The sequence below is a fragment of the Pezoporus wallicus genome, unplaced genomic scaffold, assembly GCF_028554395.1.
Source record: "Pezoporus wallicus isolate ANWC-B61680 ecotype Strahan unplaced genomic scaffold, APGP_CSIRO_Pwel_v1 contig_5785, whole genome shotgun sequence".
Classification (NCBI taxonomy): domain Eukaryota; kingdom Metazoa; phylum Chordata; class Aves; order Psittaciformes; family Psittacidae; genus Pezoporus; species Pezoporus wallicus.
In genome coordinates, this window is record NW_026641150.1 from 1,419,917 (window position 1) to 1,446,871 (window position 26,955).

The following is a 26,955-nucleotide window of genomic DNA, read 5'->3' on the forward strand; positions in this document are numbered from 1 at the left end:
CAATGCCTACTGGACATCTATAGAAATAGCTTGTTTTGGGAAGAAAGAGAAGGTAAGTCAAATGTATTAAAAAGAGCACAATACTGTTTTTAAATCTGTTGACTTCTGCAAAATACCTGTATTTATGTACACAAATGTCCTTTCAGAAAGATGCAGTCAAAAAGTAATAATTTGGCTTAATATTATTTATTACCTAATGCTACACAGAAGAGAGAGGCATCTGAAGACTGAGACTCTGACATCTAGTGGCTGCCATGCAAGATCCAACATTTACAAGTATCGCTTAGGGTAGAAAGACTACTACTAATAAATCACTCATGAGGCATCTGTAACTTGCCTGCTATGTTCTTATTATAGAAAATTTGCTAGTATGTTCACATTTGTCATAATCTTACTTTTTAAACATCATACACAACTTACCTAAATTCTCTCAAGCGGAAGAATGAAGGTAATCTTTCTGTATGCAGCATGTACATTCTTGTAGGTTGCATTGACACAAATGAAAAGCTGACTGCTTATATGAAACTCTAAATATTAGAGTTTAAGAGAATACTGTAAGCTTTTATACTCTCATAACTACAAAACATAGTAGTATGCTGTCATGCAATACTTAAATGATCTGATGTGATCCGAACAGATCTAAATTACAAACTTAATGTGCCATCTTCTCAAAAAATCTTGCATCTATTTAGCTCTGATTACAGAAAATATACTGATCATAGCTGTACATATTTTTTAGCAACTCTGTTTTAACAAACTTTTACAGTGGCTATGACAAACTAATTTTGATGAGGTAGCATCTGAAAGAGCCCTGTGTGAAGACATGTTGAATACTGATAAAACTTTTTTGTGCTCAGGCATTGGAAGACACTGTACACTTCATAACCAATGGCTGGTGAGAGGGGGGAAACAAATAACTAAACAAATTCAGATTTGGTAAAAACTGGTTCAACTCCACTCACCTTCTCACCTTGAAATCAATGGTATTGCATTACTTTATTTTTTTTTTTCCTTAAATAAAATTGAATGCACAATACATCCAGAAGCATGAATGCTTACCATCATTAATATAAAGTCTCCTTGCTTCTACCTATCACTCCAAAGTGGAAGCCAACCATTTAAGGTTTTGGGCTTATTCACATATGTTATCTGCAAGAAGTGCCAGGAACTGCATTTGTAACGATGCTGCATCCAGCTAGCATTTATGATATGGGTCATACTACAAATAAAACTGAAAGTCATAGTCCAACAGTTCCTTATTTAAAATTAATAAAACACACACAATGAAGCGTAACTGATTTATGATAATCATACATGAATTATAAAAGAATCTTTGGTTGTTTAATGTCTACTTTAAAATGGGCATTAAAGAGTTGCAACATAGCGTAAGAGCAGCACGCCTTCCTCAGCAACGCTACTGTTACATGTCCTAGCACTTCAAGAAGAATAATGAGGAAGTTCATCTCACCCAGAGAAAACAAAAGGCTGGATGTAATCCATCTCTACATCTAGGACTTCAAAATACAAATTTTAAATTTTTGTAACAGGTAAAAGAAGCATAATTTTTTTTTCTATTCTGTTACAATTCTGTATTAGGACAGATCCATGGAGCTAACTTTGATAAAAATACAACATACTGCATAAGTTTTATTTAGGGATTTAATTTATATACCACAAATACTGCTTTTAATATAAGTACAATATAATACAGTCTTATTTATGTAACTGCTGGTGTTCACTCTGGATCATGAACTGAATGGCATGCTGTGCTGTCAAAACTTTGATAAAATTGCCTCTAGTTAAACTTCTCCAAAGTATAAAATCATGCAAAATCTACATCCTATAAGATACAACCAGGACAATAATTGAAGCCAGTAGCCCACAAACAGCCTGGACTATCTGCTGAGTTTGTTCAAGTGTCCACGAGTCAGCCATCATTTTCTTTAAGCAGAAAGGAAGAATTTCTGTTTTGTCTGCAGAATCTCATCACAAGCACTGAAACCAGCAACAATGTGCACAGTTATCAGCTAACAAGTCTTCATTACCTAATGCAGTTCAGAACACAGGTTTAGTCCATATTGACAAGCCTGGTGTTAGGAAGTTTTACGTTTTCCTCCTGTGACTACTGGTCGTGCATATTCCACAAAATCATCTATAAGAACAGGCCACGCTCCTGAAAAGAAGTTACGCAATTCAGAAATTAATGTAACATTATCAGCAATAAATTCGTGCAGTCTCTAAACATGAAGTATCGGAAATTCACTTTGACATTTCTGGCCTAGTCCAGCTTTAACAAGCGTGACATGATAAACACTTGAAAAAAGTACCTAATAAATTAAACATTTGAATCTCTTCTTGCAGTAACAGTTCTTAGTAGAAACTAAAAACTAAGATTTGTATTTACAGCATAAAAATCCACACTATAAAGTTTATAAACGTTTGCTGATGGCAAAACCATGGCATCCCTATCCAAGCCATTTACAATTTAGGAAATATTTCTGTACACAGCCATCCCAAAACAAGATTTGCAGGATTAGCAACAAGAGTGTAAATTGTTTTTAGGTTGGTAAAAAAAACAATGTTCAGGTAGATATCCTTGCAAGCAGAAAAATTATGTATTTCCTTGCAGTTAGCAGCATGTCTGTACAAAAAGAAAAAAGTTTCACTGAAATTCCTGTAGCATGACAGGTTTAAACAGCATGTGCTATCTCATGGAGTGACAGTATCTTCTATTTACATATTACAGCAAGCTAGTTAATCTTCTTATCATTACTGTTTTGGCAACAACTATGACACTATAATTGCAGCTAAACCTCTAAGGGTAAACAAATTAAGACAGAAGATAGCAGCACCTTCTATTAATTTAAAGCAAAATTTTAATTCTGCTGCACCAATTTTTGAAGATATTCAAGTGCTGGTTACCTTCCTCATCATAGTTGGACATATCATCTGCAATCATATTTCCGAAGTCTAACAAAAGATTCCAAGTATCTTTTGGAATTGATCTTTTATGATGTTCCTATAAAGGAGAAAAAATGATATTGTTCAATCCAAGCTATTTTCAAATTTTACAGTAGTGTTTTATATTGACATACACAGAAATATTTCACAAATATTTTTTCTTCTTGCTCATTTTTTTTCTCTGCAATAAAGTTCACAGCTTCCAAAGGAAGCTACAAAATAAAAATGCAACTGAAAAAAGTCTAAGAATTCTTTAAGAGTTGTTTTATTTCTTCTGCTTTCAGTGTGTTTTTAGCTTACTATGGAAAACAATAAAGCAATTCCATTTATACTTCTAATGATATCTATTCCAGGTTTTGAAACTGGGCAGCCATGGGTTAGCATTCTACCATTTAAACTTCAGCCCTTTTTTCCTTATTCCTTTTTGCATAATCTTACCCAGCCTCTCCTTCAACTTTTTGGTTACAGTTGCACCTATGTTCTTCTCACTTACTCCCAGACTGCCTTCCAGATCAATCGTGTATCTCAGCCTCTCTTCAGCTATACTGTTCTTCACCATAATGCACTACCTGCACTTGCTCCACTTCTGCCCAGTCTCCTTTCTCCCCAGTCTGCTGTTTTCCACTGCCACCTTGTCTGATTTAAGACATACTCTTTCTGCATCACCCCATTCACAACTACTGGTTGCCACCTGGCTGGTTTGAGCAGTACTTCAAAACACTTCAGTCCTATTCAGAATCCTCTCAACTTTTAAAGTTAGCACTCCCAAGAACAGAGAGTGTGTGGTAAAATACAACTACTAAGCATGTGGGAGCATCATCAAGTCAGACCATCTACATCTCCCTTCATCTGTTGATACTTCTGCATTACCTGTAGATAGCGGGTGATTAACAGGGAATTAAATTTCAACATCTAGTTCTGGTTCGCAGTAAAAAATTGCAACTACATGAAAAGACTTTTTGGTGAAGTATTGGGGTTTTGTGGTTTTGGTTTTGTATTGTGGGGTGTGTTTTTTGGTTGTTTGTTTTTTAAGCAGTAATACTTTAAAGTATTGAGAAGAACAAATTTCATTTGAAAAATCTGGAAGCTGATAAAAACAAGGTTGATGTAATTTCTTTTAAGGTAAATATTTAGGTTAAATATTTGTAGCAAAATAAGACATTTCATAGCACTTCATCTAGATTGAAGCAGAGATCTGCAGAACTGTCCGCTGTAACAAACATAGCCCAGTGGGAAAAAAACACTAAGACTTTTCTTAAGTTATATCTGAAGATGCATTTATGTATATATTAAGGCAATTAAAACATGAAATGTTTTCACAAGTTCTCTTGATGAAATTGGTACTTTATTCAGTGAATACAAAAAATACTGTTCAAAATTTTGAAAACACTTCAGAAAACATTGCAAAAGGTGTACACTTCCCCTATTAGGCATTGGTGGTTACAGAACAAAACGCAGAAAGATTTCTTAATTCTCCTAAAATACAGAAAAGAAGATAATAATAAGGTAAATTACAAATTATGTAACATTATGGACAGTGTTTGGGGTTTTTTGCAAGTACGCAGAAATGTGAATGCATAAAAATGGATGGATGAATCAAGTCTTTAACAGGAATATTTTGAAATTTTTAAAGTTTAATTTATGCATTTTTACTCCACTGCCCACAGAATAGCATTGGTAATAGAAAAATGCCAAGATCGGTTCGTAAGTATTATCTAAAAAATAAGTTGAAGTAATTACTTAGGCAAGAACTTTCTTTTAAAAAGAAAAGTCTCAGGTTAAGTCAGTCATAACAGAATTGACATTTAAAAAAAGACTGAGTTTATGCATTAGTACCACAAAAGGCAGAGCATGGTAAAATACATGGTTGACAATAATCACAGTTGTCTTGAGAACAAAGACAACATAAGTTCAATCTACAGTCATGGCCTCCTTTCATGCAGAAGCTTTCATCAGTAGGAGGATACAGGATCAAGCAAGCAGAATTCTCTATTGTTCTGCTACATCTTTTTGCATTCTTCTCAATTAGAAAACAAGATAGGAAAGATTTAATTTGGCTTGATTTAAGAATATTTTATATTGGTTTTCAAAAAGAAAAAAGTTTGAAGGAACTATTGAGAGATCCTTTTTCTTTATTGTTGAACACACAGGCTGCAAATCAAACTGCTGTGGACTAAGACAGTCAGGAAGGAATAGGGTACATACTTACCAACAAAAATTTATTCCAAAGCTCTAGAAATTTAAATCTTCCTGACAATACTAAATTCCAATATGCAATTGCCATTTCTAGATCTGCAAGAGACAAGGCAATATGTAAATATTACAGCATATTATACACAATAAAACTCTTATGGTTAAACGATTAATGATATATCCAGTGTATAATGATACAAATGGATAACATTCTTCTGAAATCAGTGCAAAAATTATAAGGAACTGTTTTCTACTCTCACTGACCCAAAAGGCAGGAGACAAGCAGTAATGGTATAAACTGTATATTGAACAGAGTCATAAAGGCTAGAATTTTTTGGTCACCATCCAGCATGCCAAACCAAAGCTACTTTCAGTCTACAGAAACAGAACAAAGTAGTTATAACTCTACATACAAATAATAAAAGATATGCGCACAGGCACAATACTTACTGATAGAAAACCAAACATTTAAGTCTGCATATACTGATTCCTGCTAATTTACCACATTTTAGACACACATTGACTTTAAAGAGATTTTGAGGACACAACGGGATAAAAAAGCCCCAACATTTGTCTTTGGCACAGTAATTATACAGCACTCCTTACAGCAATAATTCTCTTCTTCTGGAATCATCCAATAGACAAACACCTACATCCAATACTGAAAACATGAGTCCAAGAAAGAAGCCCTTACTCTGTACCATGATCACTGATCTGAGAGCAGAGTTCAGCTCATGCATCAGGAGGATGCAGCACTGCCACACACTGAAGCGGAAAAGTAGGAGCTACATTAGATGCGGCATAAGGATAGAAAGGATGTTTTTCCGAAGACCTATTTTCATTCTCAGCAGCTCAAAATACCTAATGGCTCCTGTGCTCGGCCACAAGGAGCAGCATTAAATGTACACATAGTGCTGTGCAACCACAAAATAAAGCACAGTCTGTCTTAACCACAAGATTTCAGTTTGTCCTTTCAGTGCAAAGCAAGTATAAACAAAATGTGAGACTTAATAGGTGTATTGTTGTAGCAGATAAAACAGAAGCTTGACCTCCACCTACAGGAAAGGAGCATGGTATTTTAAATTGTACATACCACGTTACAAAACAAAGGACACACTATCACCTGAAATTAAGTTTCAGGTCTGAAAGAGAAGTTGCAGATTTTAACATAGCCAGCTTCTCAGGGCCTGCATCGTAGAGGCCTGGGGCCTAGACAAAGCGCAAGAGCTAAAATGTAGAGAAATGCAATATGCCTGTACCTAGCTATGGAGATACAGTGCTGCTGGAGGTGTTTGTTCTACTATGATCAGAGTGCTCTTCAGTATAGAACATGCTTTGTGCCCTGATAAACTTCTTTCAGTTCTTCCTGTCTTTGGCACCATGCTCACTTTTCACAGAAAATAAACAGAAGAGAATAGTTAATAGCATTTACCTGCTGCTCAGATATGCAGATTAATTATTCATATCTGTTATCCCAAATGAAAAGCAAAAGAAATGGGAAGGGAGAAATGAATAATCTTAAGGGTTTCTAAACTTCACTGTTAAGTGACTGGCTTGATCCCATTCGCTCAGGCTTCTTTATGAAGACAACCTTTCCAAGCCAATCTTGCAAATCGGTCACCTGACAACATTACCAAATGCACTTTGAAGAAAAAAAAGCACCTTAATAGGTGAAGAGTTTTTATACTTCTGATAGAAATATTCCTTGGAAAAAGGAAGAAGTTACAGGCAAGGAAAGCATATCCGACTGAGGATGCTGCTCTGTAGGGGCTGAAACTGGTCCACCGAGAGCTGCCCTCCCCATGAAGCAAACAGACGGAGGTCCTGATCTTGGTTAAGAGTAGCTCAAGGGAAAAAAAAATTTAAAAGTACATCTTCCTCAGTTGGTTCACTGCAATCACACAAACCCCTTAACTAACACAAGAGATATTTGAACAAAAGGAGCTAGATGAGACTATCACTTCTGGTAGTGGTGCCAGTTAAAGCAATCTTAACAGTACTTGAGAGAACAAGGCCTTTAGGCTGCTACATTCTCAGGAGATGTGGCTATACTTTTGTTTGAAGACAGTTCCCTACCTATGTTGAAAAACTTAGCACAGGGGGACAGAAATGGCAATTTCTGCTTTAAAGGAAAGACCAGTTCTACACTGGGATGCTAACAGGATGCTACGTGTGAATGAACAGTAATTCTGTGGAGTTTGTGTATCTGCTAAAATTAGTGCAGCACTAACAAATCTAAAAAAAAAAACCAAACCAAAAAAACCCAACCCACAAAAAACCCCTTATGCCATCAGAGTTCTGCATCCCCATAGGAAGATGTGCTTTTTGCATGGATTTCTTAGGCAGTCTTATTGTATTTCAATGCCGCATAGATACGAGGGCACCATTACAAATAAAATCAAATTACAATTATAAAAATATGCTGGTTTTGTACCAAGAAATATACTTCCTGCATTATAGACTAATAATGCAAGTTTTATAAAAGGAAAGGAAATCACAGATGCATACTTTCCAGTGCTCCAGAAACTACCGCCTAAGCAAGGACCAGTTTAGAAGAGACTTCATTGGAAACATCCATGTTCATATTCAGAAGATTAAATACTCACCATTTAGCAATTTTAAGCTTATAAAAATACAACATCACATGTGTACATTATACAACAGTCTGAGCTACCCATTCACCCCAAATTATTTCCAGTGCTAATACCTAGTGAGTGCTGTATATCATGCAGCCCCATCAGTATAGTCCAAAGATTTTCCATACACTGAAACAAAGCTTCAATATCTAGATATTCATCCTTTCCGGTACCAAGTCTAGATGTGCTAACATACAGCATCTATGAGGCTTTCTGTAACAAAACCTCAAGAATGGAGTTGCCCAAAAGTGATACCAATTACCATTACAAAATTATTAAAATTAAAATTCCTAAAAAGATGTTAAAAATATACAGGTTATCCAAGTAAAGCAAGTTCAAGAAGGAGGCAAAGGTTGGTAAAAAATATTTCCATTATTTTACACATTATTTTGCTAAACAATGTTTATTACAGTAAACATGTTCTGGTATGTTTTAAAAGTTTTGAATTATTTAAAATATCAGCGTTTCACAATCAGAAGTAAATCATACTGCAGGCGAAATGCTTTAGTCTGAAACATTAAAGCTTCATTCTAAAGTTGCTTCTAAAAAAAAGCTCAGCCTCTTTTACTGATTGAACAGAGAGCCTGAGTGATAAGAAATTAGCACAATTAATGCAGAAGGAGAAATACATCATCAATTAGACAACCTGTGCCTATTTTCAAGACATGATCAAGTGCTTATCTTGTTAACAAAAAAAAAGAAAAAAATCATTACTGTTTGCATGAATAAAAAATTAATCAAATTAAGCTCCTCATTCCTTTATGATGATTTTGGACAAGGGCAATGAAGTCATTGCACACAAGTAATCAAGGAAGAGAGAAAACAAGAAGATAAATCAACAGATAGCAAGGACTTGGCTGGAGAGTAGGATTTATGAGGAACATGAAATGAAGTTCATTTAGACCTGGTGTGCCAAAACAGCACTCTAGGACTGCAGCACCCACATCACCCTCTGCCAAATAAGAAATTTCCAGCTCTCAGACTGCTCTACCAGTAAGACTGTTCATGCAGTCATGTTTGATGCAGTCAGAGTATTAAAACTAATTCACCTAAACTACTGATATATAGATACATATATAAAAAGTTGAAGGCATTACCTTGGCTTTCTAATGACATCTGAAAATCTTATTACGTTTATAAGAATACTTTAATATTAGCCACTGCTTCTCTCATAATCCCTAGTCAGCATATTAACTACACTCTGCACATTACAATGGTAGCTTCTATCATGTTTTAGAAGTTGGAAACAAATAACATGCTTTAAGATCTACTGACTGCCCCCGTATTGCCTTTTCTTCCTTTACTGATGTTTAATCTTCTTATCAGTATTATAAAGCTTTGTTACTTCCTATGTCCCCTCTATGCGAGCCTTCAAGCAGCTTGTTACATGAGTCAGTGCTCACCAATGAATTTTATTCAAAGAGTACTCTTTCAAACTACGTTTTTATTTCCTTCCAAAATAACAGGATGAATCAGCCTTACCCAGTCCATCTACACACCCGAACCAACAAATTAGTAAAGAATGTACCAATGTTAGCAGGAGGAGAAAGGAAAAAGTTACTTTTATTAGACCAGTTAACAAGGATTGAAGAGAAAAAAAAAAGTTTTTTTGAAATGAGAATTTCAGAGCCAAGAGCCCCTTTGTTTGAGGCTTTCTCTCCCCAGTGCTTTCACCAAAACTCTCCTGTTCCCAACACTGCATAAAAAATTAATCTGGACAGGTACAAGACACAGAAATCTATTTTATCATTCAATCACCTTGTAAAAATACATGTATCTCCTGTAAGAGACTGAACTTAAGATGTTTTCTTTATAGTCATACAACTGGCCCTGAAGTGTCACTTGGCTGATATTAGTTGATCTCGTTTTCTCACTGGGATCACAGGCAAGTATCATACGTCTGTAAAGCTGAAACAAAAACTACATTGCACTAAATTTTTTTTTTTTGATAAAATTCCTGGACACCATGTTGAAACTGGTGCAGATGTGGGAACACTGGAAACTGGTGTCAAGCTATCTCAACAACTGGGCTATCACACTATCTAACCAACAAACATTAGGTGAATACTTGCAAGGTAATTACTGAGTTACTTGATTCCTTGTTTCCTCATCTCTGAATGATTTTAAGATTCTTCTTTGGGCTCCAAATTACTAAGAACATGGACACAAGAATTAGTTTCTTCCCTAATCAGAATGTTTTTTTTCTCCTCTACAAACAAGTAACACCCACATGGCAAGATAACAAGAAAATACCATCAGGATTCAACCTAAAAACCCTTCACTAAATTACCGAAGTTCAGAGCAAAATAGCTCTTATCTGCAATTAGGAGCTTTCCCATGGGAAGAGAGAAGGGGAAAAACAGATAAGGGCTATGAAACAAATACAGAGAGTGGCTAAACTCAGGATCCAGCTGAGTTGGATCCTTTCATCCCTGCAAAGCTGTAAGCAAAGAGCTTTCCAGGACTCTACATTTGGGGATGTATAATACACAGTGTTGGAGTTAAGTCCCTGTAGCGGACATGGAAGAGTGGTGAAGCACAGCATGTGGATTGCAGAATTGCTCTGGAGGAGTTAGGAAAGGTGTGACCATACTTACTAACTCTACCTCAGCATCTGCCACGCTGAAGCAGGCTGATTCCATGCAGAACCTTTCATGTGATTATCTTGAGCACCAACTGCACAAAAGCAGAGAAACTGCTCCTGAATATGAGCTAGGCTTAGAAGATTATCTAAACATCAGAGTGCAGACTAACGAACATGATTGTAGCCAGTTTCAAAATCCTTCTGTCTCTGCAAATCTCTCCAGATAAACTACAACAGGTGACTTAAAGTTGACTGGATATACATTTCCCAAATAAGTGCCAAACATGAGTAAAAGAATCAATGAGACATTTCTGGAACTGGCAGTTATGCCACAGTTTTGCTGCTACTATTGGCCTTTTTTGATTAGAGCTGATCGAAAGCTGATCAGCTGCTCAAGAGCTGATCAGAGCTTTGCTGTTCTAGACTAAACTTCTAAATTGCTGATGTTTTCTGAAAGAAAAATGTGAACAAAAAGTAAAGCAAGGACCATACACACAGACCAGCTAAGGTCACTGAAATACCTAAAATACAGCATTCACAGACCTCTTCCAAAGTAAGCATGAAATTCAGTTATTAAACTCCAACTTCTTGCATCCACTCACTTCTACAAACACCCTACAAATGGATCAATCTAATTCTTCACTGAAAGGGGAAGAAATCTTGATGACTAACTGGGGAGGGGGATAGGGTAGAGATCCTTCCCTGATGTCTAAGCACCTTTGCAAAGAATTTTGAGATAGTGCTATGATGAAAGCCAAAGTCGATGTTGCTTCAATTAAAAAGAGCACATTATACTCATCTGCTCATAGAAGAGGCAACCTCCTTGAAGTCCACATACCGGATGCAAAGAGTCACTCTTCTGGTCTTGAGGTAATATTTGATTCAAGTCTGAATGCCCTCCTCATGTATCATCTCTTGCTTGATCCCAGGAAACTGGCAGAGAGAAGGAAGCACAACCTTTTGAGCCAGCAAACAGGCGAAGGGACCACAAAGGAGTGATGAAGGACCAAATTTGCTTTTTGTATCCATGTTGAAAGTTGAAGACCATGAAAGAATGCATTAAGTTCCTCCACGGTGCTGAAACAAACTGCAGTAAACTCCTGAGCATGAGGAAATCTCCTGAATATGTCTTGTTGGGGCTCAAAGGGAGACTTACAGCAAGTATCATGTTAAAAAAAAACAAAACAACAAAACAAAACTGAACTGCTCTGTATAAAAATGACAAAAGATCTATAATCTTTAGTACACTCAACCAAGAGCTAGGATGCAAAATTTCACTCAGACTGCAGCAGAAAAAAATAGAATGTGGGACTAGAAGGCAAGACAAACCTCTCCAAATCTGCACCATACAAAATTTACAGATTTATTATACTAAATATAGTAGCAAGAGCATGAGAGAGCAGATTAAACAGACAGAATCACAGTTATTCATAATAATTCTTTGTAAAAGTCTCCTGGCAAACCAGACTTTAATAAACTGCACTGTTTACATTATCTCAAAATACATACAAAACACTCAGATGAGGTCTAATAAATATAAATCTTACACCTGCCAGGTCCAATATGCATCCATTGAGACAGAACTGCTGTGTTGAAGCCTTACTATCATTTTTCCTTCCAAATTCTTTCCACCACTTTGAGAACAACTGTCTTAACAGTTCTAAGCATCTATCTTTTTCTTAGATAATAATAAAATCTATTCAGACGTATTTGAAAGACACTTGACAGATGGACCCTGAGTAACATTAATCAGAACATCATTTTCTGCTTAATCATGGTAATCTTAGGCAATATGCTTTTGCCTCCTGCATCTCACACAAGTTAACGCTCAAGGTGACTTGTACTACTTTCACTTCTTTAAACAGCATGTGTCCAGTCTGAAGAATAGTGCTTGACAATATTAAGCTAATAAAAGTAAGTGGAAACATTCAAGTTGGACGAGACTATAGAGCCAGAAGTCCTGCAAATTTAAAGAGAAATAAAAATTCCCTAGTATCACCACATGAACTATGGAAGACAGGCTCCTATAAAAGGCAGTCCTATTTCTGCAAATGTGTATACGTGCGCCTATTTTGGGGAATGACAGAACAGATGTAACTTAATTTACTGGAGAGGATTCTCCCCAAGGCAGAATTTCTTGCATTGGTTTTGAGAGGAACTGTAGAATTAGAAGAAATTAAAAAGCAAGGGAAGACAGGCTTTTCTAAAAGTACATAAAACACAAAATTGCACGTGCACACACACACATCTGCCCGGAATGCTTTCCTGGAGCAAAATCCACTGCATCTCAAAGATGATTATGTGGGGTACCACCAAAAAACATTTTAAGAAGGGTTTCTGCGCCGTCCCACTCCCTCCCTTACAAATGGCAGCTGGTGTAATAAGAGATACTACGTGTCCTGCTGATAACTCCTGAGAGAGAAATGTTTGGGATAAACAGATTATTTTCAAGATATGCTCCAGGCAAAAAGGTTCTATGAAAATGGACAGGATTCTCAGAAGCAACTTTCAGGAATTCAGTCTGAAAGCACTGGTGCCCAAAGTGAAGCCAGACATGGTGAAATTTATCCCAGTATACTAAAGAAACCTCAAATTGCTACCTACCATCTTTGAGAATTCATAGAGACCAAAAGGGTTCTAGAAGAATCTCAGTGCTTCTCTGCCAAACTGGGAGAAAATAACTCATCCATGAGTGTCAGTCCTGTATCTAACACTAATACTTAAATAACTCAGATGATGCAGCAAAGAAAACTTTTATCAAATCTGCAAATTACACAAAGCCCGAAGGAGTACTGCGTAGTAAGAGGCCAGGATTAGAATTCAAAGTTATTTGGATAAACTGGAAAACCACTTGGAAGTAAATAGGAAAGATTTTGTTAAAGAGAAATGCAAAGTCATATAAGCTAGTGGAAATAACTGACTGCAAATTCAAAATTAACTGGGTGCACTGCAGTTCTGCAGAAAAGCTGTAACATATTACAAACTGCAGACAGTGTTATACACATAAGCAAGGTAATAATGGGATGTAAATCAAGGAGCAAAATATCTAAGGCGCATGGAAGCTTATCTAGCTTGTTTGGGTAGTACAAGACAGGAGAAAGTTAGACAATAGGATCCCAGAAGGCAAAAAAAAATAATGGGAAAAAAAAAAGAAAAAAAAAAAAGAAGATACAATTACAGTATCAGAGAGCTGGAATATAAAATTTATCAAGGTAGTCAGCTTTACTCAGTCCAGAGATTAAGGGAAGACACATACATACTTGCCAAAAATTGTTACTAACTCCAAGGAAACATTTTGCACATGAACTCTGGACGGGTAAGTACTGAACTGAAGAATTCAGGAACAAAGGTTTAAGTTATATGATAGAAAAAGAAAAAAAAAAAAATAATCTAACACTAGGCTTGAGCAAGCATGAACAGAGATGAGTACGCAAAAGGCTTATAATGAGAGCATGTCACCAGAAACATTTTTAAGGCAAGCAGCTAGGGCAGTAGCTTAGTAGCATCCTATACTTAGGTAGCACTGCAAGGTCATCTGACATGCACGGGGGGAAGGAGGAGAGGTCAGTATCTTAAAATGACCTAGACAGAGCTAGGCAGAGATTTATACCAGCTCATTTGGTAACAAATCTAATTGTACATTTATTTAACTATCTGGACTGAATTCATAAAAGCATGCTGAGCCAAGGCTCCACACTTAGCAAGAGAGAGACTTTATACATGGATGAAATGAATTCCTGCATCTCCTTGACAATAGGGCACATAGTCACTGGGACACATATACCCAGAGAAGATGGACAGTTTGTCATTCTAGGAGAAAATACACAGTGTATACAGAGAAGAGGAGGCAAAATAAAAAGACACCTAAGCCTCTATTAAATGTAGCTGAAGCAACTAGAATACTCAGCTCATACAGACACCCCTGTAAGATAACTGAATATTTTCCTTGCTGAAAATTTTTTTTGCTGAAAGAGAACAAACATAACTCTTAAAATAACTGCAGCAGGAAGAAGTTAGTTGTAAATGCCAACCTATAAACATTTTTTCCCCCCATTTCTCTGCTCCCTGAATATAATGGCATTCCCTGAAAAGATTCCGACTGCAAAAGTATACAGTGTCAGCTTTTATTTGGATAAGCTATCACTGATCTCAATCACTCAGAAATATCATATTACTCAATGTTTGCTCAGCACTCTCTTTCTACTTGACCTATAGTGATCCAAGTTCACATCAGACAAACATGGTGTATCTCCACTGAAATAAGAGCAGTGGCACTTACTTTATTTAATATCTGGAATCTTCTTAGCAAAACAGTAAGAAGTCTGATGAAAAATGTCACCAAAATACTGCCATGTAAGAACTAAGCACTACTTGAGATTAAGAAACAGTATTACCAGAGTTATTAAAATTCCTGAAAACTGAAACCAGCAATCGTTCAAATCAACTTTTTCTATAGTTTACATTAAACTTTAATTTTTGCACCTTCTTTCTCCCACTAATACTTCAAATCTTAGTGCAAGAAGACGCTTAGCTGTTTTGTTGCCAAAAAGTACCATTCTTACACAACAAAGAAGACAGCCTTACAAATGAAAAGGGCCTCCATACTAAAACCAGAAGTAATGGAAACCAAGTAAGTTTCCTTTTTCCTCCTCATGTCGAATAAACAGTACATTTGGTTCCATAACCTGAGTTGGGCTGCCTTCCCTCCTCCTCTCTTTGTACAGGCTTGGGTGAAAAGCTTTTGAGACATATTTCCCAAGTACATGAGTTTCATGTTGGAACTGATCCAATTAAAACAGGAAGACATTCGTAATATTTCTTTAGGTATCCCATAAATTCCAGCTTTGGCTGTGAATGACTTACCTTTTCCAGTCTGAAAGTACTAGGCTTTGTAATGAAGAGAGGCAAGAAAAAGAACAACTAGCTAAGGCACTTCAATTCCAACCAGCCTCATAGAAACACTACAGGACAATTTCTTTTTTTCTGTGTATGGAAAGGTGGCATGTGACCCGTGAGAGTGACATGGAATGAAAAATGAAATTGCTGCAAAAAAATGAAGAAAAATGGAAACTGGCTAAAAGTTGCCCACAGTTTAAAAGAAAAAAAGACACTGGGAAAGACAAGAGATATTATTCAAAGTAATTCCCAAGGAAGAATGTGGAATGGAAGCCTCTAGTTAAGAAGCTCTAAAATAAATATTCTTGTCCTCCATCTCACTACTCTTCTAATAGTTTTTGAGAAAAAGTATTTATTAATGTGCTTGCCAAGTAACAGACACAAAGTTAAAGAGGCTATGATAAAAAAAACAAACCACAGAAAAAAAAACCCTCCCCAGAACATTTGCTCTTCTCACCCACAACCTAAAGAGAACATTGATGATGGTAAGGCTCTATTCTACACACAAAACAGGTTAATTCCTTCCGTCACAGTGTCTTTCAGAAATGGATATGTTACAAAAGGCTAACAGATTTCATCTTACAATTTTCTTCATCTATTCAAGAGCTATACATATTTTTGATTTGAAGAAAGTATTAGAATTTAAACAACATATCCATTTTACTCCAGCAATATGAGGAATGGGACACATCTCAGACTTTATATATAAAGAATAACAGTTTAATATTTTATAAACTGCACACCTATTTCTATTCACCAGCTTTGAACCAAGACCATAACGTTATTTTCCTAAACTTTACATAAAAACTGTGAGCTAAACCTAAAAAGTCTTAGAAGAAAAATAACTTTTGCTCTGTTTTCTCCCTCTTTTTAGCTGGTATAGACATCTTGTTTCAGTTGTTGTGAATAAAACAGAAAATAGCAGGAGTTCACTAGCTCAGTCTTTGAAAGAAATTATGACAGGTCTGCAAGAAGAGATTAATTGCAAGAGATGAGAAAAAGTCACTGAAATAAATCAATAATGAATTTACTACACAATCACTAATGAGAAAACTGTATCATATTAACTATTTGAAATTGACTTCACTGTCTGAAGATGTTTTCTCAATTGTTTTCTACTTACCTAGACCTTTTTGTCCAGGGTTCTTAGCAAAGTTAAAAGTAAACTGATAAAAATCTTTGAACTTTATTGGATCCTTCAGCTCTTGTTCCAGTCTTGGCAATAGAGCTTTTAGTTTTTCTGTGGTGTCACACCTGTTCAGAAGAGGTTACACTGTTTGTAAATATATAAGATTTTCTTTTTACTTTTTTTCTTCTTATCCTTTTTTATTTTTTAAGGTTTAGTTTCAGAGCAAAATAAAACAGTAGTTAAGATAAAAACCAGATTATCTTTCTGGAGAGCATTCTTAAGAATCATAAACATTCATTTGCCTTTATTAAACAATTTTAAGTGGAAAATCATATATAAGCATCCATTAAGTATAATACCCAAGCAGAAGTCAGTGGTTTAACTTTTCAGTCTCCTCATATGAACTCAAACAATAAACGCTATTCTGCTCTTAAAGAACACGTAAACCTCACTGAAATCTGCTGTCCTTTCCCTTTCATAGCTATTGTAACACAATGGTGTGGGGTTTTGCTTTCATCTAGATAGACATTACTTATTCCCTGCTCCACCTAAATGAAGAGCTATATATTATGTTTACACTTCAGATTAACATTAGAGGACTTTCAACAAAATGAACTATTATTTGCAGTCATCTTCTCCCCACACTGGTGGATCAGTGGGGAAAAAAATATGAGGCTCCGATGACAGCTTGAAGGCTGACAAATGGTTTAACAGCCTGGCACAGGTAAGCTAAGACAGAGTCAAGTTACTGAGATTCTAACAGAAACACATCCCTTGTATAACATGAGCCTGGAGCACTTTCAGTGAAAGCACCTGAGCTGACAAGATGCAATTTTAAAAGAAAAGGGGTTTCTCCCAAGCCAAGGAATCAAATGAATATTCAAGGTTAATGAGATATTACCAATATTTTGAATTATACCTAGAAATCCAAAGCAAAGGAAATAGATTCAAAGGAGCAGATATCATAACTAACATTTTGTATTTCGAAGTTCTCAGTAGCTAAATGTATTTGTTCTGAAGATTCAAGAAATATTTTATTAAAGGATGGATAACTACAGTAAAACCCATAAAATGCAGATGCAGTTTTAACCATCTTTCATGGTACAGGTAAAAATAAGTAGTTTGCTGGCCTTCAGCAGTACCTGGTGGAGAAAAGAAACAATTATGCTAACAGTCTTCAACAGAGAACTTGAGTTTCATGGAGACTTGATATACTTGACAATAGGGACAAATATCATATCTTCTCATACGTATTCTAAATGTCCACCATGAACTAAGCCTCAGGGAATTTCTTTTCACTCAAATCTTCACCTGTGTTCAATGCTAAAAATCACACCCCACACCACTGATATTTAACAAAAGCATTCAAAATTCTCAATAAGCACTATACCAGAGACAAGCAGGTATGATCAGATTATTCTCCCAAGAATATCATAATGTACATTGAGCAGATAAATAAAAATCACAGACCTCTGTAGAACTGTATCAGAGACAGTCATCAGGACATGGTAGGAATGTCACAATAAAGTTTCAAAACAAAATCGAAGCTGGAATCTACAGGTGTTTTAGCAAAAACTTTTTAATCAGCCATACCAAATAATGCTGGCAGCTTTTAATATAACAGCATGAGCGCGTGATTGCTGTTGATGGCTAGAAAACCATAATCATCCTTACAGTCTCTGCCCAAATAAAGCAGTAGACTTCTGATGACATCAAATGTTACTTCACCACAATTTATGAATATCCTTACCCAAATAGGAAAGCTTACAAAGAAGTCAACTGATGAGGTCAGTAACAACAGAGTACTAGAACACCTACTCAAGAAACAAACACTCCATTTGCTTGAAGTTGGTCTACTGTAGAAAAGTATTGATAAGGTACCATTTTGAGAGCAAATAAAATTATTTAGCTCAAACAATATGCAGAAATAATAAACCTTAATCCTCCATCTAATGGAGAAAAAAAAAAGGTATCATTTTGACACTTCTCTATATATTAGAAATACTGTATCTCTTCCAAGGAAAAGTTACACACAAAATACTATTTATGGCAACAACTGCTTGACTTTATTGCTAAACTGAGACAGCGTGGTTTAACCTCAGAGTCTATTATTCAGAACAGCTCCATGATCCAGGAAGAAAAAAAAGTAAAAATAATTATTAGTTACGTCATGTCCCTTCATGCACCTCCAGCGACTGCCAGCTTTCAACACCACATGGTCCGACTCAATCCCTTAACAAAACCATGCATATGTTTACTATGAATTACATAAAAAGATCAGCATATCCATCTGCCTTTCTCTCTGTACAGAGAGGAATTATATTGCTACACCCTTACTGTGGCCATCATTAAGGCTTTGTAGTAAAGCACTAATTTAAGGAAGATGGGACACTACAGGCATTTAGCATCAGTTAAGCATGTCACCAGCCTTACCAGATTTTTGAAGCTTCACCCTTAATTCAATTAAAAATGTTTTAAACAGAAACAGAGCTCAGGCCTTACATGATGAACTATGCAGAAATGGATACTTACCCCAACTCTGTCATCCCATCAACAAATTCCTTTTTACTGAATTCACACTGAGTAGCTGCCCTGAACTTCCATGCTACAACTAGGACACTGATACTGGCTGGGTCCAGGCTTAAATCATCACAGAACTGCTGAATTCCATCAATGCCAATTTTATTTTCATCTTGTGGATCTATGGTTCAAAATACAAAGAGAGGAATTGTCATTACTTGCAAAAAAGAAAAAAAATTACAATCATTTGCACAGCTGTGATATGCTGCGCAACACAGGTCTTCAGTTTTTCGTAAGTTTCACAAGCGTCTTCACTTGAAATCTAGTTAATTATTGAAGAACCTTGAAGAGTATCTGTACATAGATTAAGCATTCTGCACACTTCCCTAGAAACTGGTTTGCAATTTTTCCTAAATTCATTAGCTAATGTCAATGAAAAAGTTTTGTCTTCTCTCCATAACGCTCTATAAAAGACCTGAATTAACTGAGGAGATGCCTGACTACACCTGAAAACCGTAAAGCTGATAAACACATCAAAATGTACAATACAATTATTGCTTAACATGTCTTAAACTTAAAAAAAAAACAAACAAAAAACCACCCCAAAACAACAAAAAACCACCAAACCCACAAAACACAAAAAGAAAAAAACACACACATACAAAAAAAATACCCAAACCAACCAACCAAAAAAAAACCAAAACCAGCAAGAACACACCTACCAAGTGAGCCCACAGATTTCCACACCACCCCCTGCCCCCAACAGAGATATTCCAGAATTCACTGTAACTGTTTAAAGACCACAACCAATAGGCTTTAGTTTTAAGTAAGGGAAATCACCAAAACATTGCTCAAACAATGCCTTAGCACAAAGGACTTCAGCTGAACTGCTATGTTTCAGTAGCACTACTACCTTTCTGAATATAAGAACCACCATTAACTACCTACAACAGGGTAAATGTCACTGTAAAAATTCTGTAACAAAATTCTCAAAAAAAACCCCACAAACAAAAGCCCCTGCATAAAAACTTAAATAAGTGGAGGGAGGGAAAAGCCAAACAGCAATAAAAAATGAAATCACACTGTTTTCAAAGGCTGACAGTTTATAAATTATAAAACTCTCTTTCCCAGCTTTTGATAGGAAGATGTTTCAGTATCACTAATTGGGCTACATAGAAAAGTAGCCCTCAAGTAAATGTAAGACTAACTCCTTAAACCTTTCAACCATTTTCATCAACTCCTTAAGCTTTTCAACCACGTTATTTTAAGTCATTATCCAATGAGTTGATTAAAAAAAAAAAGTCTTTTTTTTTTGGGGGGGGGGGGGGGGGGCATTGTTAAGCAAAGATTTCTTCCACTTTTCCAGCCAGTAGTACAGTGGTAGAAATGCTAAACGCAAAGAGGAAGTGAATTTAGCAAAGACTTTTACCCATTAAAACAGAATTACAACCATAGTACAATTGAGTGACCTTTGAGCAGGAGTAACAGGCAAACACACTTTTCTACTATATGCCAGATCTAGCTCTAAGACACATAAAACATATTTCTTGTACATTTGGAGAATAACTGAAGAACTAAAGGCAAAAAAGTGCACTAGTGCTGAAATCACTGAAAAAATACCCATGGATTTCAACAAGGACTGGTTCATCCTTATCATGTTTCTCATCATCCAGGTAACTAGGAACAAAAATGAAACTGTTGTTTTGACAGAGTTGCTGGATAAACAGATAAGAAAATTAACAAAACCACAGACAATTAAAGACCTCTAATCTCAGATTTCAAATACAGTGTAATGTCTGTAGCATTTTATGGGCCCAGTAGGACAAAGGAATTCCTTGCTGTTTTGAGGCCAATGATTCAGGTTTAAACAGTGCATGAAGGAAAGGTGCTTAATCTAAACTTTTGCTCTTTTCTCTCAAATTTTGTGAAAAGTTTTGTTCAGGTCTGCAATTTTACTGAAGTATTAAAGTGCTAGAACTACAAAGGTGTGCTGCTAACCAAAACACAGACATAAAACTGACTAGATTTCCTTTCACAGAAGTCAAGTGGTGCAGTTTGCCACTGCTGGAAAATGATGAATAATAAATAAAGCTTGTGATTTAAAAAAAAAATAAAATTTGTGATTTAAAAAATAATAAAATTTGTATATTCTTAGTAGCATTTAAAAAAAATTATGTATTTTTTGACCCAGCAGTCTGCAGCACTAACATGCAAGGAGCAAGCAAAAGACTTACAGATAGACAGATACACATTTTCTATGCATATATATTTTTTACATATATATATATATATATATATATATATACACATTCCCCTATACCAAATAAAAAAAAAGTGGTACTCTAGTTGCTTGGTATTTTGTTTTTTTGTTTTCTTTGTTCATTTTGGTCTGTTTGCGTGTGTCCCCCCAAGACAATTCTTTACCATATGATAAGTAAAGAATGTCTATACTTAAAATAGAAGACATTACGTAAAGTGTAACAAGAAAAAAAAGGTGGAAACACTATCATACAAAGCAAGCTACCTACTGCCATTAGAAAAGTACATAAAAGTATAGTTGAGTAATTGTTAAGAGTTCATTTTTTTAAAACATGAGATGTACGGATCTCAGCAGGGGCTGGCAATGATTCCAGGCCACAATGCTCTGTCATGTAATGAATAACACAGACATCTATGTCAGAAGGCCACATTTCAGAAAGCATTATTACCTACATCACATACATTCTTGTATTTCCATGACTATCTTTCCCTTTTTTGTTCTTTTCAGCACTGCTGTAAAACAAAAAACTGGAAAAGAAACAACTCCGTATTTAATCCACTTCCCTGCGGTTTTCACTCCAGGTCTCTCTGATCAGGCACATCACTTTTGCTGTAACACGCCAACACAAACAATAAAGTAAGAATGGAATTTCTATGACTAGCTCCTCAGTTTTCTTACTTGACTGATACGCTTATTTGACATACTGAGACAGGCCAGCACCACCCCCCTCCCCCATCCCTGGCAGTGTTCAAGGCCAGGTTGGACAGGGCTCTGAGCAACCTGGTCTAGTGGAAGGTGTCCCTGCCCATGTGGCAGGGGGGCTGGAACTAGATCATCTGTAACATCCCTCCCAGTCCAAACCATTCTGCAATTCTGTATCTGCTTTGTCAGACTTCTAGCTGTAACATTATCTGAAACACCTTTTTATTTTGATGGGCAGAAATACTACTATCTTTGAACAAAAAGAACTCCCCCAAATATTAGCGTAAGAATAATGTGTATTATTTTGTCACACAAAGTACACTGTGCATATAATAGCAGCCACAGGCAATAAATCAAATAATTTGCATAATAAGCTTTATTCTATTTCCCACCACATGCAGCTGACACTATTTTCTCATGGTAGGTTTAATTTCCTACTGTTAATTTACTTTCAATTCTACAGATAATCTACAGAAGTTGTGTAGTGAACATTAAGAGCATTTAAAACCTTTTTCATCCTTACCTTGCTACCACAGAGTGAGAAGCAAAAACTAGCAATCTTTCCTATAAATCCTTCAGAATGGCAGAGGGAAAAGCAGAAATATCACGCAAAGAAAATAATTAGAAAAATAACCCCATAAACAAACAACAAAAAATCTGCATCAAAAAAAAAAAACCAAGCCTTACCTTTGTATCGATTATACAATTGTTCTAATTTCTTCTTGTCTACTGAATTTTTCATGGATTCTTTGTAGTACAAGTCTGGGTTCTGGAAGTAGTTGTCTGTTGCCACTTCTAGTTTCCATTCATTCTGCATTAAGCAGTAAATAGCAGTCCTTTCACCAGCCTGGGTAAATGCCATAAACTGGCGGACCTTGTCCTTCTGAGACGATTTAAGCTTATGCTTTGGGATGCAAAAGAAGCAGGAAAGCCAATGAAGCTAATCCAGAAGTTTTGTTTCAGCATTCTACTACTACGGCCTATCTTTAAAAGGTTTTAGTTTTCTTGTTGATGACAACTTTCACTTCAGAATTACAGGAAGACAAAGCCTTGTTCTTCTGCAGTTAAAAAGACAGCATTTTCTTCTGAAAACTGAAATGACAGCATCTATATATACATTTTTAGCAGCACATATTTGGCAGTAATAAATTCATATTTCTGCTTTATTGCTCACATATGCAGAAGTTTTTCTGTTCTGAAACAGCGGTAAACACGAGTTTCACCATGCAACAGTATGGTTACCCTCTGAAAAATATGCCTAGTAGTTATACAAATCAGATTATAAAGGCACAACTTAGAGATTCTCAGATTCTGTGTAACTCCTTCATACACAGAGAAAAACTGCTCAGCAGTTTTCCTAATATTTTTCTAGCAACAATGAACAACACAAAGTTTAATCATTTCAAGTGATCAGCTAAAAAAGGCAGAACCATTTCTTACACTTTTGCAGTAGAAACCACTGCCAACAGAAGACATTAGGCAAAAAGAAAATAAAGCAGACATGTCAGTGATTTGCTGAATGTTATGATGAGACTATAAAGTCACTGTAAATGTGATCTAAAACTTTAATGCTGAAAAAGATGTTTATACTATTAATACATTAAACAACAAAACTACCTGCTACAGTGGTATACAGGAACCAATAAGATGCTTCTCTTAATGGCAGCTAATTGCAGCAACCATACTGACACAACATCACTAAACTTCTGGAGCACTTAAGAGGCAGGAACAGGGATTTTACAGGGAGCAGATCCGTTATTAACAGAGATCAACATTCTTCATATGAAGTTGGAAGGAGGAAATATCTTAAACCAAACTCTGGGTTTTATTATATTCTGACACATCCCATTTTTGTTAAACCATACTTAACACATGTTCTGGGCCAATAATTTAACAGATAAATTTGTCTCATTACTTGTTAAGTCATCAGGTATTACACAAAATTTACTGGTCACTTAAATATGGGGGGGGACGGACAAGACAACACGAATCCTGATTCAGTGAACAGTAAGCAGCAAATGTGGGACCATCTTTCAGTCTACTTGTTATCTCTTGTATACACATGGATGGTGACATCTTGACTACAGATGGTCCTGAGACAAGAAACACATCATGTAAACAAGATAAGGACTTTGGTCTTTTCTATATATTTTTAATTTCATATAAGAAAAACATTTAAAACTTCTTTTTATGCAAGGAGAAGAGTGTGAAGTGGGAAAAGAGCCACAAAAATGTTATCTTGATAGAAAAATATTCAATAATCCCGTGACTGCAAGCTCTATGTAGCCTCTCTCCCCTCCAATATTCATTAGCGTCTAACTATGAGAGTATCTCTGCACTAAGATCTGCCTCAGTTACATAAAATTCTGAGCAGTAAACTAAGCAATGCTCACTTCAGCACAAAGGTCTCGACAGCACCCCCGAATCAAAACCCCACGTCCTCTCCCAAGTGCCCTGAACGCCAGGTATTCAGGGATATTTTCTAGGCTCAAAACACTGACTTATCTGAAGGAATGAGAAGAAACACATTCGACTACCCGATTCGACTACTCTGCCACGTAGTATAGTTTCTACTCTTTGCCTGTGTGCAGTATCCACCGCAGCAGATACCGGTACCTATACACACTCTATAGGGCGGGGGGTGGGGAGCTTCTCGCTAACGGGACCCAAACAAGGAGGGACACCTCGCACCAAGGCACGCCTAAGTCAGCTTTACAGCCCTCTCAAGACGTTAATCACATCACACCGCAAGCCTGAACGAGACGCCGGAGCGGATACAGCGCAGCCTACTGCGGAGGTGCCGAGAGAACCCTTCCCGGGACGGGACGCAACGCGTCCGCTCGTCCCCTGGTCCCCCTCCCCAAAACACCTCTTCCCCCCTCAAGGTAAGGGAACCAGTACCTCTGCACCTTTCCTTCCACCTCCGGCTGCACCTGCCGCGTCCCGCGAAAAGAAGAGGGAAGGACAGGGAAAAGGGGAGATCGGAGGGCCAGGCTCCGCCCGCTGCCGGCAGGCGGGGCGGCGGGAGCGCGGGACACTGAGCTCCGGCAACCTGCCCCGCCGGCCCCAAGCCCAAAAAAGGGAAAGGTACGCGCCGCGGCGGCTGCCGGCGCTCGAAATACCCGCGGCGGCGGCGGCAGCGGGAGCAGCACTGCCCGCCTCCCTTCCTCCTCTCAATTCCGCCCCCCCCCCTCCGCCCCCAGTGACCTTCCCCAGTCCCGGCGGCGGGAGGGCCGCTCCGCTCCTATCTGTCTGTCCTCTGTCGCGCCTCACCCCCGGTGTACCCAACCCCGCCTGGCGCCATCCCGCTGCGATAAACGGAGTGGGAGCCGGTGCTGATGGAAGCGGAACGGCAGGAAACCGCGGGGCGCTGGGCTCGCCGGTCCGGAGAGTTGGGGGTGTTGTCTGGGGCTCCCCGTCCCCATTCCCTAATTCCCGTGCCCCCCGCCCCAAACAACGTACCATTTTATCACCGGCGCTTTGACCAACTTCACCGCCCGGCGCCGCCTCCCGCGCAGGCGCGAGGGACCAGGCGCAAAGGCGGAGCGCAGGACGGGGGCGCCCTCCCGCCGCGCCGGTGGAGCCTGCGGCCCTTCCCTGCACCGGGGGACCAGCGGTCGGGGTGTCGGCTGGGCCGCGCTGTGCCTGAGCGGCGAGTGCCGGTGTGCACCGTCTGGAACGCGTCAGGGAAGGGGGAGAATCCACCTTTACGTTTCCCATGACATGCCGCGAGGAGGCGCTCGGACTACAGATCCCGTCTGACGCTGCGCATAAAGGTGCCGCCGCACCGGCTGCGTGGTGACCGGCGCAGGGTGAGGGTTGGCGGCCGGTGTGGGGGTGGGAGAGGCCCCTGGCAAGGCCGGCTTCTCGGCGCCTTGCTGTTACTGGCCGCCGCCCTGCGCTCTTGCTCTTTGTGCGCCCACCTGGCTGCTGCCGGCCTCCCTCCCTCAGGTGAGCGGGGTGGTGGGAGGAAACACGGCCCGGGGCCGGCAGTTGCGCCTCCGTCAGCGTCTCCTTCCCCTGGGCGGCTGGGTCGGCCGCCGCCCTGAGGTGAGCGCTGGGCTGTTGCCGGCGGCAGATAGGGGCTGCGAGGAGGAGACGGAGGAGGAGGAGGTGGATTTGGCCGTGTTGCTGTGAAGCTGGAAAGTTAAGTGCCGGGCAGGCAGACTGCGGAGCGGCTGCTTCTTTCCTTTCCTCCCTCACTCCGCCGCCATGAAGGGGCGGGAAAGGGGTTGGGCGCACTCGCGCTCTCCTCATCTTTCCCTGTTCTTCCCCTTCTCCCCCCAGCCTTCCTCAGGGTGAGGTCCCGGAAGCCGGCCCGGGAAGAGAGGAGGAGAAGGAGGCGGTGGCCCAGGGAGCTGCCCTCCGGCAGCCATCGCTCTCAGGTGGGTGTCTTTGGGGCAGGGGTGCCTTTGGGGCAGAGGTGCCCACGGAGTCACGGCAGCGGCCGGCGCCCACGCCTCGGCTGCCCTGAGGGTCCTGAGAAGGAGCTTGGGTGGTGGCAAACGGGCAGGTGGCAAGCGGAGCCGCAAGCTTTTTGGATGAGAGGATCGGGCTTGCGTTGGAGGCAGGGTCTAACATCCGCTTGATGAAATCCGGCGCTACTGTATCGTGTTCAGGAAGGCAAAACCGGGAAGATGAACTGCAATCCATCAGGAAACGCACCGTTCTTGAGAAGGACTCCAAACATCAGGAGTTCCCTCTAATTTGATACTTAGTGATGCATGGAGAAGAGTGTTTTGTCTCTTTTTTTATTATTTTTCCTTCTGGATGATCTTTAAGGTTCCTTCCAAGCTAAGCCATTCTATAGTATTATGACTACTCTGTGAGTATTTTTGAGTTCTGAAATGTATCATATGTTTTTATATATGGGGTTATTATTCCCTTAAGAGCTTTTGAGCACTACCCAGGGTGCCACTTTCCTGAATATTTTTTTGCTAGCCAGGTAAAAAACACTGCTACTGAAACAAAGCGATACCGTGTCAGAACTACGGTGGTAAGTTTGCACAGTGCAACAATGGGCAAATTTAGTACCATCTCTGCTCAGGATTTAGGTACGTGGTTTGCCATACCA

At 38.5% G+C, this 26,955-nt stretch overlaps 2 protein-coding genes across 9 annotated transcripts in view; one reads left to right on the forward strand and one right to left on the reverse strand.

Moving 5' to 3' along the window:
• Positions 1 to 1,641: 1,641 nt before the first annotated feature.
• DCUN1D2 (defective in cullin neddylation 1 domain containing 2) lies at positions 1,642 to 25,500 on the reverse strand. 6 transcript variants are annotated; one of them, XM_057422173.1, is made up of 7 exons: positions 25,344 to 25,500; positions 22,569 to 22,785; positions 18,932 to 19,100; positions 16,394 to 16,524; positions 5,171 to 5,253; positions 2,923 to 3,019; positions 1,642 to 2,173 (listed from the first exon to the last, which is right to left on the reverse strand). In XM_057422173.1, exons 1-7 carry the CDS (start codon positions 25,344 to 25,346, stop codon positions 2,094 to 2,096), a joined length of 780 nt encoding a protein of 259 aa, XP_057278156.1. In that variant the 5' UTR covers positions 25,347 to 25,500; the 3' UTR covers positions 1,642 to 2,093. The 6 variants fall into 6 exon arrangements, with proteins under 6 accessions (XP_057278156.1, XP_057278159.1, XP_057278157.1 ...); XM_057422176.1 differs by having other exon boundaries at positions 22,569 to 22,939; positions 25,344 to 25,497; XM_057422174.1 differs by having other exon boundaries at positions 22,569 to 22,966; positions 25,344 to 25,497.
• A 346-nt stretch (positions 25,501 to 25,846) lies between these two features.
• Positions 25,847 to 26,955, forward strand: part of TMCO3 (transmembrane and coiled-coil domains 3) — a 36,354-nt gene continuing 35,245 nt past the window's right edge. For 2 of the 3 annotated variants that reach the window (XR_008973871.1, XR_008973872.1), the window contains exons 1-2: positions 25,847 to 25,931; positions 26,169 to 26,266. The gene's annotated coding sequence lies outside the window, so the exon portion shown is untranslated. The remainder of the gene's footprint in view (positions 25,932 to 26,168; positions 26,267 to 26,955) is intronic. The other variant, XM_057422172.1, reaches the window with a different exon arrangement.